This window comes from Oncorhynchus masou, chromosome 18 (assembly GCF_036934945.1).
Source record: "Oncorhynchus masou masou isolate Uvic2021 chromosome 18, UVic_Omas_1.1, whole genome shotgun sequence".
In the NCBI taxonomy this organism is placed as follows: domain Eukaryota; kingdom Metazoa; phylum Chordata; class Actinopteri; order Salmoniformes; family Salmonidae; genus Oncorhynchus; species Oncorhynchus masou.
Window position 1 is genome coordinate 15,720,112 of NC_088229.1, and position 18,998 is coordinate 15,739,109.

Sequence of the window (18,998 nt, forward strand, 5' to 3'; positions counted from 1 at the left end):
TTTTGACTGGTAGTGTGTGTGTATGTATGTGTGTGTGTATAAAGTTTGGACACTCATTCAATATATATGATTATTTCCAACCCTTGATAAGGGGCCATCCATGTGATATGGAGAATATAATTTTTATTCCCACCAACCCAGCTCTAGCCTGGTCCCAGATCTGTGTGTAAATGTCTTGCATGACGCTGACCATAGGAGTTGGCCATACAGCAAAAACAGATCTGGGACCAGGCTAGCTCAGCTCCAGTAGGCAGGTTAGTGAGTGCTCACAGGAGGGCACTACTCACTCACTAATACAGAGAAACAGAAGCCTAGTGCTCACAGGAGGGCACTACTCACTCACTAGTACGGAGAAACAGAAGCCTCGTGCTCACAGGAGGGCACTACTCACTCACTAGTACGGAGAAACAGAAGCCTCGTGCTCACAGGAGGGCACTACTCACTCACTAATAAGGAGAAACAGAAGCCTTGTGCTCAGGAGAAACAGAAGCCTTGTGCTCACAGGAGGGCACTACTCACTCACTAGTACGGAGAAACAGAAGCCTTGTGCTCACAGGAGGGCACTACTCACTCACTAGTACGGAGAAACAGAAGCCTAGTGCTTACAGGAGGGCACTACTCACTCACTAATACGGAGAAACAGAAGCCTAGTGCTCACAGGAGGGCACTACTCACTCACTAGTACGGAGAAACAGAAGCCTTGTGCTCACAGGAGGGCACTACTCACTCACTAGTACGGAGAAACAGAAGCCTTGTGCTCACAGGAGGGCACTACTCACTCACTAGTACGGAGAAACAGAAGCCTTGTGCTCACAGGAGGGCACTACTCACTCACTAGTACGGAGAAACAGAAGCCTAGTGCTCACAGGAGGGCACTACTCACTCACTAATACGGAGAAACAGAAGCCTAGTGCTCACAGGAGGGCACTACTCACTCACTAGTACGGAGAAACAGAAGCCCAGTGCTCACAGGAGGGCACTACTCAATAGTACGGAAAAACAGAAGCCTAGTGCTCACAGGAGGGCACTACTCACTCACTAGTACGGAGAAACAGAAGCCCAGTGCTCACAGGAGGGCACTACTCACTCACTAGTACGGAGAAACAGAAGCCCAGTGCTCACAGGAGGGCAATACTCACTCACTAGTACGGAGAAACAGAAGCCTCGTGCTCACAGGAGGGCACTACTCACTCACTAGTACGGAGAAACAGAAGCCTAGTGCTCACAGGAGGGCACTACTCACTCACTAGTACGGAGAAACAGAAGCCTAGTGCTCACAGGAGGGCACTACTCACTCACTAGTACGGAGAAACTGAAGCCTAGTGCTCACAGGAGGGCACTACTCACTCACTAATACGGAGAAACAGAAGCCTAGTGCTCACAGGAGGGCACTACTCACTCACTAATACGGAGAAACAGAAGCCTAGTGCTCACAGGAGGGCACTACTCACTCACTAGTACGGAGAAACAGAAGCCTAGTGCCTATAACCGGAATTGCCAGCAGGCTCTCTGACTCAGCAGAACTGTTGGACATGCATTGCATTGCTATGTTTGGGGCTCCCTGACTCAGCAGAAATGTTGGACATGCATTGCATTGCTATGTTTGGGGCTCCCTGACTCAGCAGAAATGTTGGACATGCATTGCATTGCTATGTTTGGGGCTCCCTGACTCAGCAGAAATGTTGGACATGCATTGCATTGCTATGTTTGGGGCTCCCTGATTTAGCAGAAATGTTGGACCTGCAGGTTTATCCATTTCGAGGTTGCAGGTTGGTCAGTTTGATCCACTTAGAGGATGCATGTTGGTCAGGTTAATTCATTTAGAGGATATAGGTTGGTCAGGTTCATCCATTTAGAGCAGGCAGGTTGGTCAGGTTCATCCATTTAGAGCATGCAGGTTGGTCAGGTTCATCCATTTAGAGCAGGCAGGTTGGTCAGGTTCATCCATTTAGAGCAGGCAGGTTGGTCAGGTTCATCCATTTAGAGCATGCAGGTTGGTCAGGTTCATCCATTTAGAGCAGGCAGGTTGGTCAGGTTCATCCATTTAGAGCAGGCAGGTTGGTCAGGTTCATCCATTTAGAGCAGGCAGGTTGGTCAGGTTCATCCATTTAGAGCAGGCAGGTTGGTCAGGTTCATCCATTTAGAGCAGGCAGGTTGGTCAGGTTCATCCATTTAGAGCATGCAGGTTGGTCAGGTTCATCCATTTAGAGCATGCAGGTTGGTCAGGTTCATCCATTTAGAGGATGCAGGTTGGTCAGGTTCATCCATTTAGAGCATGCAGGTTGGTCAGGTTCATCCATTTAGAGCAGGCAGGTTGGTCAGGTTCATCCATTTAGAGCATGCAGGTTGGTCAGGTTCATCCATTTAGAGCAGGCAGGTTGGTCAGGTTCATCCATTTAGAGCATGCAGGTTGGTCAGGTTCATCCATTTAGAGGATGCAGGTTGGTCAGGTTCGTCCATTTAGAGGATGCAGGTTGGTCAGGTTCATCCATTTAGAGGATGCAGGTTGGTCAGGTTCGTCCATTTAGAGGATGCAGGTTGGTCAGGTTCATCCATTTAGAGCAGGCAGGTTGGTCAGGTTCGTCCATTTAGAGCATGCAGGTTGGTCAGGTTCATCCATTTAGAGCAGGCAGGTTGGTCAGGTTCATCCATTTAGAGCAGGCAGGTTGGTCAGGTTCATCCATTTAGAGGATGCAGGTTGGTCAGGTTTATCCATTTAGAGCATGCAGGTTGGTCAGGTTCATCCATTTAGAGGATGCAGGTTGGTCAGGTTCATCCATTTAAAGGATGCAGGTTGGTCAGGTTTATCCATTTAGAGCAGGCAGGTTGGTCAGGTTCATCCATTTAGAGGATGCAGGTTGGTCAGGTTTATCCATTTAGAGGATGCAGGTTGGTCAGGTTCATCCATTTAGAGCATGCAGGTTGGTCAGGTTCATCCATTTAGAGCAGGCAGGTTGGTCAGGTTCATCCATTTAGAGCAGGCAGGTTGGTCAGGTTCATTCATTTAGAGCAGGCAGGTTGGTCAGGTTCATCCATTTAGAGCAGGCAGGTTGGTCAGGTTCATCCATTTAGAGCAGGCAGGTTGGTCAGGTTCATCCATTTAGAGCAGGCAGGTTGGTCAGGTTCATCCATTTAGAGCATGCAGGTTGGTCAGGTTCATCCATTTAGAGCAGGCAGGTTGGTCAGGTTCATCCATTTAGAGGATGCAGGTTGGTCAGGTTCATCCATTTAGAGCAGGCAGGTTGGTCAGGTTCATCCATTTAGAGCATGCAGGTTGGTCAGGTTCATCCATTTAGAGCAGGCCCAGGAAAAGGCTTGCCCGGGACCGTATGCGCCAGCGCCTTGATTCAATGCGTCCGGTGGAATCATGCTCAGATCACTTAAAGAATCTGCGATTAGTAAAGTTTTGAAAACGCGTAGTTGCTATACAAATTAAAAGCCCAATTAATACTCACCTTTTGTGTAATGATTTAACTTCCACCGCTTGTGAGACATTTATTTTGAAGGCACGCATAAATAACTGCACGAGGACAAACAGTGACTGACAGGCTGACACACACGTCACAGTTACAATTAGTAGCTATAGTAGAAAAATAACTAGTTTTTCAGAGAGACAAGAAGTAGACAATGAATGTAGGATGTTCCAGCAAGACTGGACATTGACATGTTCAATTATTGAGGTATCAGGGAAAGCTGTGTGCTTAGTGAGCAAAGAGAACATCACTGTCTTGAACGACTACAACGTGTCCCGACACTTCCAGACGACGCAGAGAAATATAGGAACATGTCTTCTGAGCAGAGGACAGGTGCATCGAAAGAGTTGCTTTCTCAGTTGCAGCAAAGACTTTTCACAAAACTGCATTTAGCAAACAACGGAATTGTGAGAACTAGCTAAGTACTGTCCCCCAAAATGGATAAACATAGCAAGCCACTCGCTGGGAGCAAATTCATTAAAGAATCTTTAATGTTTGATTAGATTTGATTTGACTCCGCAGCATAACTTTGCCCCGCAAGAAGGAGCTGTTTGAAAATGTTTCCCCTGTCATAGTGACACAGCATGTTGAGGACATTGCAGAGAACATAGAACAGTAGTTGAAAGAAAAGGTAAAGGATTTCACCTATTTTCACCTATTTCTTGGCCCTAGATGAGAGCAGTGATGCAGGTGACACGGCGCAGTTGTTGATATTCTTACGAGGCGTAACCCCAGATGTTGAAACTACAGAGGAGCTTCAGTGCAGTCAATGAAGAGCACAACCACAGAGAAATATTTATTGGAGGAGGTTAATAAGTGTGTGGCAAAGCTGGGACTGTGTTTTGAAAAGTTATCCTCTGTGACCACTGATGGTGCCAAAACTTGACAGGAAAAAACGCTGTTTTTTTGAAAAGGATACAAGATCAAGTAGCTGAGCTGAACCCAGATCAGAAAATAATTTTCCTGCGTTACATTATTCATCAGGAGGTGCTCTGGAAATGTGTTCTGGAAATGTGCTCTGGAAATGTGTTCTGGAAATGAGCTCTGGAAATGAGCCATGTTGTGGACACAGTCACTAAAGTGGTAAACTTCATAAGAGCAACATCTTTAAACCACAGACAGTTTGTCTCACTGTTGGAAGAGACAGAATCGGGTCATGCAGATCTCCCCTACCACACAAACATGAGATGGCTGAGTTTGGGGAAGGTGCAGATCTCCCCTACCACACAAACATGAGATGGCTGAGTTTGGGGAAGGTGCAGATCTCCCTTACCACACAAACATGAGATGGCTGAGTTTGGGGAAGGTGCAGATCTCCCTTACCACACAAACATGAGATGGCTGAGTTTGGGGAAGGTGCAGATCTCCCTTCCACACAAACATGAGATGGCTGAGTTTGGGGAAGGTGCAGATCTCCCCTACCACACAAACATGAGATGGCTGAGTTTGGGGAAGGTGCAGATCTCCCCTACCACACAAACATGAGATGGCTGAGTTTGGGGAAGGTGCAGATCTCCCCTACCACACAAACATGAGATGGCTGAGTTTGGGGAAGGTGCAGATCTCCCCTACCACACAAACATGAGATGGCTGAGTTTGGGGAAGGTGCAGATCTCCCCTACCACACAAACATGAGATGGCTGAGTTTGGGGAAGGTGCAGATCTCCCCTACCACACAAACATGAGATGGCTGAGTTTGGAGAAGGTGCAGATCCCCCTACCACACAAACATGAGATGGCTGAGTTTGGGGAAGGTGCAGATCTCCCCTACCACACAAACATGAGATGGCTGAGTTTGGAGAAGGTGCAGATCCCCCCTACCACACAAACATGAGATGGCTGAGTTTGGGGAAGGTGCAGATCTCCCCTACCACACAAACATGAGATGGCTGAGTTTGGGGAAGGTGCAGATCTCCCCTACCACACAAACATGAGATGGCTGAGTTTGGGGAAGGAGCAGATCTCCCCTACCACACAAACATGAGATGGCTGAGTTTGGGGAAGGTGCTTAAAGGGTGTGAGACTTGAAGTCGGAGATTGCTGAGTTTTTATGAAAGGAAAATATGTGGATTTCCCTCAACTGCAAGATAAAGAATGGTTGGCTGATCTTGCCTTGACCGTGGACATCATGGCCCTCATGAATGAACTGAAGTCCAACCTACAAGGGAAGGGCCTTTTTGAACATCAGATGTACATCCTTCTCAAAGCCTTCAAGGGAAAATGACTCCTACGAACCCATCAAGTAGAAGCCAACAATCTCATCAACCTTCCAACATTATTAGTCTGTTCCCTATCAGATGACCTGCGGGAGAAGTATACATCGCTGCTGAGTGCTTTGAACTGTGAGTTTTCTTGTCATTTTAGGATTCTAAAGTATTGGAAAAGGACATGCTGTTGGTTTCTTCTCCTTTCACCTTTAATGTGGATAACGCTCCCACTGACCTGCAACTTGAGCTTATCGATCTTCAGTCTGATGCAGTGATTGGAGAACTATTCAAAACAATGTCACTGACAAGGTTCTATGCATCTGGCAATGAACACAACTTTTCAAAGATTAGGAGTCATGCTCAGAAGATGTTTGTACTGTTTGGGTCAACCTATGTATGTGATCTGTAACAAGTCAAGGCACACGTCACAACTATACCTGACTTCACTGCTCTAGTCAATGCCCAGCAGAGGCTTGACTACTCACACTGATCGAGTAGTTTAAATGTACTGTTGAGCTCGCTCTCTTTCTTGTGTTTTTGTGCATACCCGTTATGTAGTTCATTCCCTTTTTAATAATGAAAATACCTACCAAAAGCAGAACATGGATGTGGTTTATTGGATGTAAACAAAAGTAAAATAAGTAGCATATCTGGACGTGATTTACAGTAGATATATCTGTCAAACATTTATACACATGATGTATAATCCTGTAGTATGATTCTGGCCCCGCGGTGGCAAAAATATATTCTAATGTGGCCCTCCATGGGAAATAATTGCCCAGGCCTGACTTAGAGGGTGCAGGTCCACCTTGACCTTCTCCTTGCTGCTCAGCATCCTCACAGCGGAGTAGAAACCACCTTCTCCTGGGATCACGGCGAAGAACAGCTGCCACTCAACACATAGCCACACGGGGGCTACTTTTTAAATTCACATTTACATTTGAGTCATTTAGCAGACACTCTATCCCCAATAACCGGGATTCAATCACAGGAGCATTGAAGACTACAGCTAGTGCACCTTTTTAAGGCATTTTTCTTGACGTTCAAGGAGAACGCTGCGGATGTCAGCGGAAGTGGAAAGAACCTTTTAAAAGTAATGTTCAATGGGATTGTCGACAGCACACCTTTAATTGAATCTCAGTGCATTCAACTAAGATAGGTAAAACAACCACATCACAATCATTGAAGAACACTTGCATAACCACAAGGGGGAGCCCAAAGTCATTCCCTACACCTACTGTAGCTCCAGAACCATCTCACTGACACTCACTGAAATCACATCACACATCAAATCATTACCCAATCACTCTAAAAGCACCTCTCTGTATGTACGCCTATTGAGTTTCTGGTTGTCGATGAATAATATATAAAAAAACGTCAGAACAGCCAGTTTGTTAATATTGCCTTTCTCGTGTAGCTATAACATTTCTAGTGACTCCAGTGTGTGTGTGTGTGTGTCATGGCTGTTGAAAGGAGCGGACCAAGGTGCAGCGTGGTGAGCGTATATGTTCTTTAACCTGTTGATGCTCTGGGGGCGCTATTTCATTTTTGGATGAAAAACGTTCCCGTTTTAAACAAGATATTTTGTCACAAAAAGATGCTCGACTATGCATATAATTGATAGCTTTCGAAAGAAAACACTCTGACGTGTCCAGAACTACCAAGATATTTTCTGTGCGTGCCCTAGAACGTGAGCTTCAGGCAAAACCAAGATGAGACGGCATCCAGGAAATGAGCAGGATTTTTGAGGCTCTGTTTTCCATTGTCTCCTTATATGGCTGTGAATGCGAGAGGAATGAGCCTGCCCTTTCTGTCGTTTCCCCAAGGTGTCTGCAGCATTGTGACGTATTTGTAGGCAGATCATTGGAAGATTGACCATAAGAGACCACATTTACCAGGTGTCCGCCCGGTGTCCTGCGCCGATTGGTCAGCTGCCAGTATTTTTCCATGGGATACAGAGAGGAAAGCAAGCTTCCACGAACTGCATATCAATGAAGAGATATGTGAAAAAACACCTTGAGGATTGATTCCAAACAACGTTTGCCATGTTTCGGTCGATATTATGTAGATAATTCGGAAAAGGTTTTACGTTGTAGGTGACTGAATTTTCGGTTCGTTTCGGTAGCCAGACGCAATGTAGAAAACGGAACGATTTCTCCTACACACAGACGCTGGAAAAACTGCGCATTTGGTATGTAACTGAGAGTCTCCTCATTGAAAACATCAGAAGCTCTTCAAAGGTAAATGATTTTATTTATTTGGTTATCTGGTTTTTGTGAAAATGTTGCGTGCTAAATGCTACTCAAAATGCTATGCTAGCTTTGCATACTCTTACACAAATTAGTCAATTTCTATGGTTCAAAAGCATATTTTGAAATTCTGAGATGACAGTGTTGTTAAGAAAAGGCTAAGCTTGAGAGTAGGCACATTATTTTCATTTTATTTGCGATTTTCAGAAATCGTTAACGTTGCGTTATGCTAATGAGCCTGAGGCTTTAGTCACGATCCCGGATCCGGGATGGGGAGTTTCAAGAAGTTAATTAAGAAAAGGCGCCAAACAAAACAATACACACTACGAAACAAAACCGTGAAGCGTAAGGCTAAGTGCCATAAAGAAAGTCAACTTCCCACAAAGACAGGTGGGAAAAAAAGGCTACCTAAGCATGGTTCCCAATCAGAGACAACGATAGACAGCTACCCCTGATTGAGAACCATTCCCTGCCAAAACATAGAAAATCATAGAAACAAAAAACATAGAATGCCCACCCGAACTCACGCCCTGACCAAACCAAAATAGAGACATAAAAGGATCTCTAAGGTCAGGGTGTGGCAGCTCAGGTGCGGGACGCTCCACCGCTGGCTCACCCCACTTTGGTGGCACCTCTGATGCAGGGACCCTCGCCACCGACCCCGGACCTGGGACCCTCGTAGCGGGCCCCAGACTGGAGAACGTCGTCGCTGGAGGCTCCGGACTGGGCATAATCATCGCTGGAGGCTCCGGACTGGAGACCTTCGTCGCTGGGGGCTCCGGACTGGGCATCATCGTCGCTGGAGGCTCCGGACTGGAGACCTTCGTTGCTGGGGGCTCCAGACTGGGCACTGTCGTCGCTGGGGGCTCCGGACTGGGCATCATCATCGCTGGAGGCTCCGGACTGGAGACCTTCGTCGCTGGGGGCTCCGGACTGGGCACTGTCGTCGCTGGGGGCTCCGGACTGGGCACCGTCGTCGCTGGAGGCTCCGGACTGGGCACTGTCATCGCTGGGGGCTCCGGACTGGCACCGTCGTCGCTGGAGGCTCCGGACTGGGCACTGTTGTCGCTGGAGGCTCCGGACTGGGCACCGTCGTCGTTGGAGGCTCCGGACTGGGCACTGTCGTCGCTGGGGGCTCCGGACTGGCACCGTCGTCGCTGGAGGCTCTGGACTGGAGACCTTCGTCGCTGGGAGCTCCGGACTGGAGACCGTCGTCGCTGGGGGCTCCGGACTGGGCACTGTCGTCGCTGGGGGCTCCGGACTGGGCACCGTCGTCGCTGGAGGCTCCGGACTGGGCACCGTCGTCGCTGGAGGCTCCGGACTGGGCACTGTCGTCGCTGGGGGCTCCGGACAGGCACCGTCGTCGCTGGAGGCTCCGGACTGGGCACTGTCGTTGCTGGGGGCTCCGGACTGGGCACCGTTGTCGCTGGAGGCTCCGGACTGGGCACTGTCGTCGCTGGGGGCTCCGGACTGGCACCGTCGTCGCTGGAGGCTCCGGACTGGAGACCTTCGTTGCTGGGAGCTCCGGATTGGAGACCATCGTCGCTGGAGGCTCCGGACTGGGCACCGTCGTCGCTGGAGGCTCCGGACTGGGCACTGTCGTCGCTGGGGGCTCCGGACTGGGCATCATCGTCGCTGGAGGCTCCGGACTGGAGACCTTCGTCGCTGGGGGCTCCGGACTGGGCACTGTCGTCGCTGGGGGCTCTGGACTGGGCACCGTCGTCGCTGGAGGCTCCGGACTGGGCACTGTCGTCGCTGGGGGCTCCTGACTGGCACCGTCGTCGCTGGAGGCTCCGGACTGGAGACCTTCGTCGCTGGGAGCTCCGGACTGGAGACCTTCGTCGCTGGGAGCTCCGGACTGGAGACCGTCGTCGCTGGGGGCTCCGGACTGGGCACTGTCGTCGCTGGGGGCTCCGGACTGGGCACCGTCGTCGCTGGAGGCTCCGGACTGGGCACTGTCGTCGCTGGGGGCTCCGGACTGGCACCGTCGTCGCTGGAGGCTCCGGACTGGAGACCTTCGTCGCTGGGAGCTCCGGACTGGGCACCGTTCGCCGCTGGAGGCTCCGGACTGGGCACCGTTCACCGCTGGAGGCTCCGGACTGGGCACCGTTCGCCGCTGGAGGCTCCGGACTGGGCACTCGCGTTGCTGGCTTCGTGCCATGGATCATCATTGGAGGCTTCTTGCCATGGATCATCACTGGAGGGAGGAGACGTATGGGCAGTCTGGTACGTTGAGCTGGCTCAGGGCTCACCAAGCTGGAGAGACATACAGTAGGCCCTGTCCTAGGCAGAGACACCGGATTCACTGAGCCGTGGAGGCGCACTGGGGGTATCGAGCCAGGAGCCTGCACAACCCGTCCTGGCTGGATGGTGACTTTGGCCTGGCACGTGCGGGGCGCAGGCACAGGACGCACTGGGCTGTGCAGACGCACTGGAGACAGAGTGCGCAGAGCCGGCGCAGGATATCCTGGGCCGTAGAGACGTCCTGGAGGTCCGGAGAGCAGGGCTGGCACACTCCGTTTTGGCTGGATGCTCACCCTAGCCCGGCAGATGCGGGGAGCTGGGATGTAGCGCACCGGGCTAAGAACACGTACTAGAGACACCATGCGCGCCACCGCATAACACGGTGCCTGACCAGTACGACGCCCAACACGGTGAGCACTGGGAGTTGGCTCAGGTCTCCAACCTGACTCTGCCACACTCCCCGTGTGCCACCCCCCCTCCCAATTTTTTTGGGGGTATGCCTCTCAGGCTTCCCTGCCAGCCGTGTTCGTCTCGTCGACTCCATCCTCCGGTAACCCTCTTCGCACTGCTCCACAGAATCCCAGGCGGGCTCTGGCACTCTCCATGGGTCGACTGACCACCTCTCTACCTCCTCCCAGGTTGTCTCATACCCCTGGCCATGCTGCTCCTCCTTACCATGTTGCTTGGTCCTTTGATGGTGGGAAGTTCTGTCATGGCTGTTGAAAGGAGCGGACCAAGGTGCAGCGTTGTGAGCGTACATGTTCTTTAATTAAGAAAAGACGCCGAACAAAACATTATACACTACAAAAAAAAAACGTGAAGCTTAAGGCTAAGTGCCATAAAGAAAAAGTCAACTTCCCACAAAGACAGGTGGGAAAAAAGGCTACCTAAGCATGGTTCTCAATCAGAGACAACGATAGACAGCTGCCCCTGATTGAGAACCATACCCGGCCAAAACATAGAAATAGAAAATCATAGAAACACAAAACATAGAATGTCCACCCCAACTCATGTCCTGACCAAACCAAAATAGAGACATAAAAGGATCTCTTAGGTCAGGGTGTGACAGTGTGTGTGTGTGTGTGTCTGGGGGCAAAATATCCTCATTGTGCTGCCTGTGTAAACGCAGCCGAAGTGAAAATTCTATGGAAATGAAGATTCGGCCCAGACGGCTGACTCGTCTCCCATTCAATCTCAATTCAGGCAAGTGTCACTATGTCCTCTTGTTCTACATCACATCTGTTGGTTTCAGGGAGGAACTGGTATGTCATTAATGGGAACAAGTGACATTGGAAACTGTTTTAACTTCCTCTATTGTAAACAAATCTCCATTATGTAATAATAACGATCTATTAATAATCTGAATTGAAAATGTGCACCATCTCATTGAGGTAATTTTCACCAAGTATGTAGTCTCGTGGGAACATGATGCCACAGCCCATGATATCACCCTCGAAACAGCAAGGACCAAAGGGTTTCCCAACCCCACTAACATGGACGATATTCCCATCATCTGAGAGAGAGGAGAGAGACATAGACAGAGAGAGAGAAGGGAGGAGAGACAGAGTGAGGATGAGGGAGAGGGAGAAAGAGAGCGAGAAGGGGAGAGAGAAAGAGAGAGAGAGAGATGAGATAGACACAGACAGAGAGAGGAAGGGAGGAGAGACAGAGAGCAAGGATGATTGAGAAAGAGAGAGAAGGGGAGAGAAAGAGAGAGAGAGAGAGAGATAGACACAGACAGAGAGAGGAAGGGAGGAGAGAGAGAGTGCGGATGAGGGAGAAAGAGAGAGAGAAGGGGAGAGAGAAAGGGAAGGGGAGAGGGGGAGAAAGAAGCTTTGTCAGTGAGGACTGTTGATAATAGATGGGATTTATGTTGATTGATTGAATGATTATCCAACTGTATTATGCTCAAATGTTATTTAAGTTTCGCTAAGAGTGCCCCATTGTCACCTTCCAATTGTTCTTCGCAAAAAACATGTCACTAGAAACACATGCAGTGGAATTTCACTTGAAAATGATTGATTGTCTAGGTAAACTGCTACGTTAACAGCTTGGTAAACCGCTAGGTAACCAGGTAGGTAAATATCTAGGTGAACAAGTAGGTGAACAGGTAGGTAAACAGCTAGGTAAACAGGTAGGTAAATATCTAGGTGAACAGCTAGATAAACAGTTAGGTAAACCGCTAGGTAAACAGGTAGGTACATAGCTAGGTGAACAGCTAGGTGAACAGGTAGGTAAACAGCTAGGTAAACAGCTAGGTAAACAGGTAGGTAGATATCTAGGTGAACAGCTAGGTGAACAGGTAGGTAAACAGCTAGGTAAACAGGTAGGTAAATATCTAGGTGAACAGCTAGATAAACAGTTAGGTAAACCGCTAGGTAAACAGGTAGGTACATAGCTAGGTGAACAGCTAGGTGAACAGGTAGGTAAACAGCTAGGTAAACAGCTAGGTAAACAGGTAGGTAGATATCTAGGTGAACAGCTAGGTGAACAGGTAGGTAAACAGGTAGGTAAACAGCTAGGTAAACAGCTAGGTGAACAGGTAGGTAAACAGGTAGGTAAACAGCTAGGTAAACAGGTAGGTAAATATCTAGGTGAACAGGTAGGTAAACAGCTTGGTAAACAGGTATGTAAATATCTAGGTGAACAGGTAGGTGAACAGGTAGGTAAACAGCTAGGTAAACAGCTAGGTAAACAGGTAGGTAGATATCTAGGTGAACAGGTAGGTAAACAGGTAGATAAATATCTAGGTGAACAGCTAGGTGAACAGCTAGGTAAACAGGTAGGTAAACAGCTAGGTAAACAGCTAGGTAAACAGGTAGGTAGATATCTAGGTGAACAGCTAGGTGAACAGGTAGGTAAACAGCTAGGTAAACAGCTAGGTAAACAGGTAGGTAGATATCTAGGTGAACAGCTAGGTGAACAGGTAGGTAAACAGCTAGGTAAACAGCTAGGTGAACAGTTAGGTAAACAGGTAGGTAAACAGCTAGGTAAACAGGTGGGTAAATATCTAGGTGAACAGGTAGGTAAACAGGTAGATAAATATCTAGGTGAACAGGTAGGTAAACAGCTAGGTAAACAGCTAGGTAAACAGGTAGATAGATATCTAGGTGAACAGCTAGGTGAACAGGTAGGTAAACAGCTAGGTAAACAGCTAGGTAAACAGCTAGGTAAACAGGTAGGTAGATATCTAGGTGAACAGCTAGGTAAACAGTTAGGTGAACAGCTAGTTGAACAGGTAGGTAAACAGCTAAGTAAACAGGTAGGTAAATATCTAGGTGAACAGGTAGGTAAACAGGTAGATAAATATCTAGGTGAACAGCTAGGTGAACAGCTAGGTAAACAGGTAGGTAAATATCTAGGTGAACAGGTAGGTAAACAGCTAGGTAAACAGGTAAGTAAATATCTAGGTGAACAGGTAGGTAAACAGGTAGATAAATATCTAGGTGAACAGCTAGGTGAACAGCTAGGTAAACAGGTAGGTAAATATCTAGGTGAACAGGTAGGTAAACAGCTAGGTAAACAGGTAGGTAAATATCTAGGTAAACAGCTAGGTAAACAGCTAGGTGAACAGCTAGGTGAACAGGTAGGTAAATATCTAGGTGAACAGCTAGGTAAACAGCTAGGTAAACAGGTAGGTAAAATATCTAGGTGAACAGCTAGGTGAACAGCTAGATAAACAGCAAGATAAATGTGTTGCACTTGATGCTCTAATATTTTCAAACTCTGGATTTAGTGCCTAGCTGTCCCATCTATTCAGAATGTTCCGGTCTATTTTGCACACTGTGTACAGCGATTAGCAAGGGGAAATGCTCTTGTAGCATCCCAATGTTATGGACATGATCACTTGGTCAAACAGGGCTCTACGACACGCATCTATACACATACATAACATTACTTCAGGATTCATTAAGTAAAACAAATTCAATCTCTGGTGAAAAACAACAAAACAATAAAAAATAAAGCAAGAGGGAGACAACAATAAAAAAAAGAATGAAAAAAACATTGCTAAAGGTAGCCTGCAGTGTGTGTGGCTAGGTTGCGGCAGACATGATCCTTTCCGGATCCTTGGTTGCTTGGTTGCTTGTAAATATTTTTGGAGTTGTCATGGGAGCCATCCCCGGTTTAAGACACTGTTTAAACAATCTCTATCTGAGTGTGTGTGTGTGTGTGTGTGTGTGTGTGTGTGTGTGTGTGTGTGTGTGTGTGTGTGTGTGTGTGTGTGTGTGTGTGTGTGTGTGTGTGTGTGTGTGTGTGTGTGTGTGAGTGTGTGGGACGGGGAGAGAGATGGAGACACTATCATTAGTGCTCCCATGAGGGCTTCTGTCACAACACACACAACACACTCCGCAAACACTGGTGCCACTAAGGGGAAGGAGAGGGGTGCAGTTAAAAATTGCAGTGTAGAGTGTGGATAGAGAGAAGGCAAGGCTCTCTGGCACCATAGACAACTGCTCGCCATGCCAGGTAACCTGGCTGAAACCTGGCCGAGACCTGGCTGGAAGGCAGCTGAGCACCGGAGGGATGGAGGAACACAGAGGCGAGAACAAGAGAACAGGGCTGATTGGCGTTCATAGTAAGAGAGTATGTCTGAAAAACACAGGGGCTTCCCTCAATCCCTCCCTGGCCAGGCCCAGGGAACTTTGACTCAACTGATTCCTCAACAACATCACCAGCTAGAATACGTGTATGGATCTTAACACCACAGCTACTGATCTAGAATACAGCAGGTCTTAAAATGTGACTATGGAGGTGGTAGATTAGGGTCTGGGCCACTTAGGCAAAGTAGTGTTGGTGGTAGGATAGGGTCTGGGCCACTTAGGCAAAGTAGTGTTGGTGGTTTGATAGGGCCTGTGGCCACTTAGGCAAAGTAGTGTTGGTGGTAGGATAGGGCCTGTGCCACTTTGGCAAAGTAGTGGTGGTGATAAGGTAGGGCCTGTAGCTGGTGATGATGGTGGTAGGGCAGGGTGTGACCAGTGACAGCCAGGTTAGGTATTGGTGGTGGTTGTAGGGCAGGTTTGGACCAGTGACAGCCAGGTTAGGTATTGGCACTGGTTTTAGGGCAGGTTTGGACCAGTAACAGCCAGGTTAGGTAGTGCTAGTTTTTGAAGGGCGGGGCCTCATGCTGCTGGTGAGTCACTGATGATGAGCTGTGATGGGGCCGTGCTCTGATAGCCCAGCGCCCGCCAAGCTGACAGGGTTAATGAGACTTGGTGAGCCGCTGTCTCACTGGCTGCTCCCAACAGGACACTGCAACACTAACACACAGCACGCATGCACACACAAAGACACACACAAACACTCACACCTAAACAGGGCGCTATGCCTCGGTCCGCTCTGAGCACAGAAGAGGGTCCATGGTCCGTTGGCACAGTCAGCACCATCACACTGTCGCAACACACGGAATGAAGGTCCTCACTGTCTGTGCCAATATCATAAAATAAACACTTGTGATTGATCCTAGTGATATGACACGCAGGCAGCTGGCAGCCACAGAACATAAAAACAGAGATGAGCTGATTCCCAAATGGCACCACTACTTTGAACCAGGGCCAATATGGTGCTGTGGTTTCACAGATGACTGAGGTGGCAAACCAAACCAGGCAGAACCTCTTCACAGTGTTTTGTCTTCGCCCTTCACTGTTTTTGCGTCTGCAAATAAAAGAAAAACAGCAAGAAACCGTTTCAAAATTCAGTAAGGCAAAATAACAGACACAAATTGAAAATCTGACTGAAAATCTGACTTTCCTATAGAGAGTCCGCTATGCACCATCGAGAACATCCTGACTGGTTGCATCACTGCCTGGTATGGCAACTACTCAGCCTCCGACCGCAAGGCACTACAGAGGGTAGTGCGTACGGCCCAGTCCATCACTGGGGCCAAGCTGCCTGCCATCCAGGACCTTTATATCAGGCGGTGTCAGAGGAAGGCCCTAAAAATTATCAAAGACTCCAGCCACCCTAGTTATAGACTGTTCTCTCTTCTACAACACGGCAAGCGGTACTGGAGAGCCAAGTTGAGGTCCAAAAGGCTTCTTAACAGCTTCTACCCCCAAGTCATACGACTCCTAAACAGCTAATCAAAGGGCTACCCAGACCCCTCTTTTATGCTGCTGCTACTCTCTGTTTATAATCTATGCATAGTCGCATTAACTCTACCTACATGTACATATTATCTCAATTACCTCAACTAACCGATGCCCCCGCACATTGACTCTGTACCAGTTTCCCCTGTATATAGTCTCGTTTGTTATTTGACTGCTTCTGTTTAACTATTTGTTACTTTTATTTTCTATTTTCTAAAATCTAAAATATATTTTGATTTGTTTAACACTTTTTTGGTTACTACATGATTCCATCCATATGTGTTATTTCATAGTTTTGAAGTCTTCCCTATTCTACAATGTAGAAAATAGTAAAAATAAAGAAAAACCCTTGAATGAGTTGGTTTGTCCAAACTTTGGACTGGTAATGTAGATACTTTGGATACTTTGTCAAGAGTGTGCATATTGTGAAGTCCTGAGTTATTGTGTTGCTGATTGTGTTTAAGGCTTGGATGGATGGATGGATGGAGAGGAGAGGAGAGCACTAAGAGATTCTAGGAGGCCTGTTCATCTGGGGTGCGTCCTTTGGGCCATGGTCAAAAATAGTGCACTATTTAGGGACTAGGGTGTCATTTGGGATGGACCCTAAGAAGTTCTAGGAGTCCTGTTGATGTAAAGTGAAGGAGCTGGACAGGAGCCTGTATGTGAACCCAAGCATGGGAAAGCAAACCTCAGACGTAGAGTGGAAAACCACATACATCATTTTTAAGATTAATGGGGAGCTGTGCTGGGGCGTGCAGATTCTTGTGGCGTCTACCACCCGCCAGCCAAACCAGAGGGGGAGTCCACATACAGAACCCAGTCGGACTGACTGGCGTGGTAACGTTATCGTGGTGCCCCAATCCATCCCTCGCTCTGCCTGGCTGTATCATCTCCAGCTTTACTCGGGTTGCATCCCAAATGGCACCCTATTCCCTTTACTGTGCACTACTTTGGACCAGGGCCCATTAGGGTTCTGGTCAAACATAGTGCACTAGGAAATAGGGTTCCAATTAGGATGCAGATTAGGAGAGATTGTCAGATAGTGAGGAAAATAAGCAGTAAGGTTGCATGCTATAAAGTGTACTACTTTTGATCAGAGCCCCAATGGCACCATATTCCCTATTTAGTGGACGGACGACTCTGGTCAAAAGTAGTGCACTAGACTGTATAGGGACTTGAGGATAGGATGCCACTTCAGACGTACTTTTAACTAGAACGCATGGCATGTGGCTGAGGCCCTGACTATAACCCCTTGACAAGGATGGGTTTAACAATAAGGTACGCCAGCCTGGCAAATGTCTAGATAACGCTCAGCATCCCCATAATACACTCCCTCTTGCTCTGATATAGTAGCAGACCTAGCAGTGCTTGATGGCTAATCTATAGTGATAGCTATAGTGATAGATAGCAGTGGGATGCTGGAGGCTTTGGGATGGCAGATGCCTGGAGACAGAGAGATAGCAGTGGGATGCTGGAGGCTTTGGGATGGCAGATGCCTGGAGACAGAGAGATAGCAGTGGGATGCTGGAGGCTTTGGGATGGCAGATGCCTGGAGACAGAGAGATAGCAGTGGGATGCTGGAGGCTTTGGGATGGCAGATGCCTGGAGACAGAGAGATAGCAGTGGGATGCTGGAGGCTTTGGGATGGCAGATGCCTGGAGACAGAGAGATAGCAGTGGGATGCTGGAGGCTTTGGGATGGCAGATGCCTGGAGACAGAGAGATAGCAGTGGTTGGTAACAGGGCCTGTCTTCACAAAGGGCCACACTGAGAAGTTAACGAACCGTAGCAAGATAACTACAACGGAATCCCCGATTGGCGAGAGCGAGAGAGAGAGTCCCCCTTTCTTCCTTAAGACATTTTGTTGTTTTCTTCTTTATCGGCCTGTGTGATCCTACTCTATCTGCCTTGGCCACCTCCAGCTCTACCTCCTTCTCCAGCTCCACCTCCTTCTCCAGCTCTACCTCCTTCTCCAGCTCTCCCTCCTTCTCCAGCTCTACCTCCTTCTCTAGCTCTACCTCCTTCTCCAGTTCAACCTCCTTCTCCAGCTCGACCTCCTCCTTCTCTACTCCCTCCTTCTCCAGCTGGACCTCCTCTCCAGCTGGTCTTCCTACTCCAGCTCGACCTCGCTCTACCTCCATTCTCCAGCTCTACCTCCAGCTCACCTCCTTCTCCAGCTCGACCTCCTTCTCCAGCTCTACCTCCATCACTAGCTCCACCTCCTTCTCCAGCTCGACCTCCTTCTCCAGCTCGACCTCCTTCTCCAGCTCGACCTTCTTCTCCAGCTCTACCTCCTTCTCCAGCTCTACCTCCTTCTCCAGCTCTACCTCCTTCTCCAGCTCTACCTCCTTCTCCAGCTCTACCTCCTTCTCCAGCTCTACCTCCTTCTCCAGCTCTACCTTCTTCTCCAGCTCCAGCCGAGAGAGATGGTGCCCAGAGATGCTTGGTTTGAAACTGCCTGTTTCAGAGAGATACACAGGAAACAGCTCTGATCCATCAATCCTCCAAACGTGAGTCAGTTCAAAACCCACATACTCAGAGAATGAGCTAACCGTTAAGGGAGGCAGAAAACAAATTTTAAAAAAGAGCCAGAAATGTGGGTGAAGAGCACATAGAAATGTTGATAAAGAGCACATAGAACTGTTGATGAAGAGCACATAGAACTATTGATGAAGCACACATAGAACGGTTGATGAAGAGCACATAGAACTGTTGATGAAGAGCACATAGAACTGTTGAT

At 48.4% G+C, this 18,998-nt stretch overlaps 1 protein-coding gene across 1 annotated transcript; it reads right to left on the reverse strand.

Moving 5' to 3' along the window:
* Nucleotides 1–5,992: 5,992 nt before the first annotated feature.
* On the reverse strand, nt 5,993–18,399 carry LOC135559297 (serine/arginine repetitive matrix protein 1-like). Its single transcript, XM_064993489.1, has 4 exons — nt 18,157–18,399; nt 8,457–10,559; nt 6,470–6,566; nt 5,993–6,000 (listed from the first exon to the last, which is right to left on the reverse strand). The coding sequence occupies exons 1-4, from the start codon at nt 18,397–18,399 to the stop codon at nt 5,993–5,995; spliced, it is 2,451 nt and encodes an 816-aa protein (XP_064849561.1).
* Between the last annotated feature and the right edge of the window lie 599 nt (nt 18,400–18,998).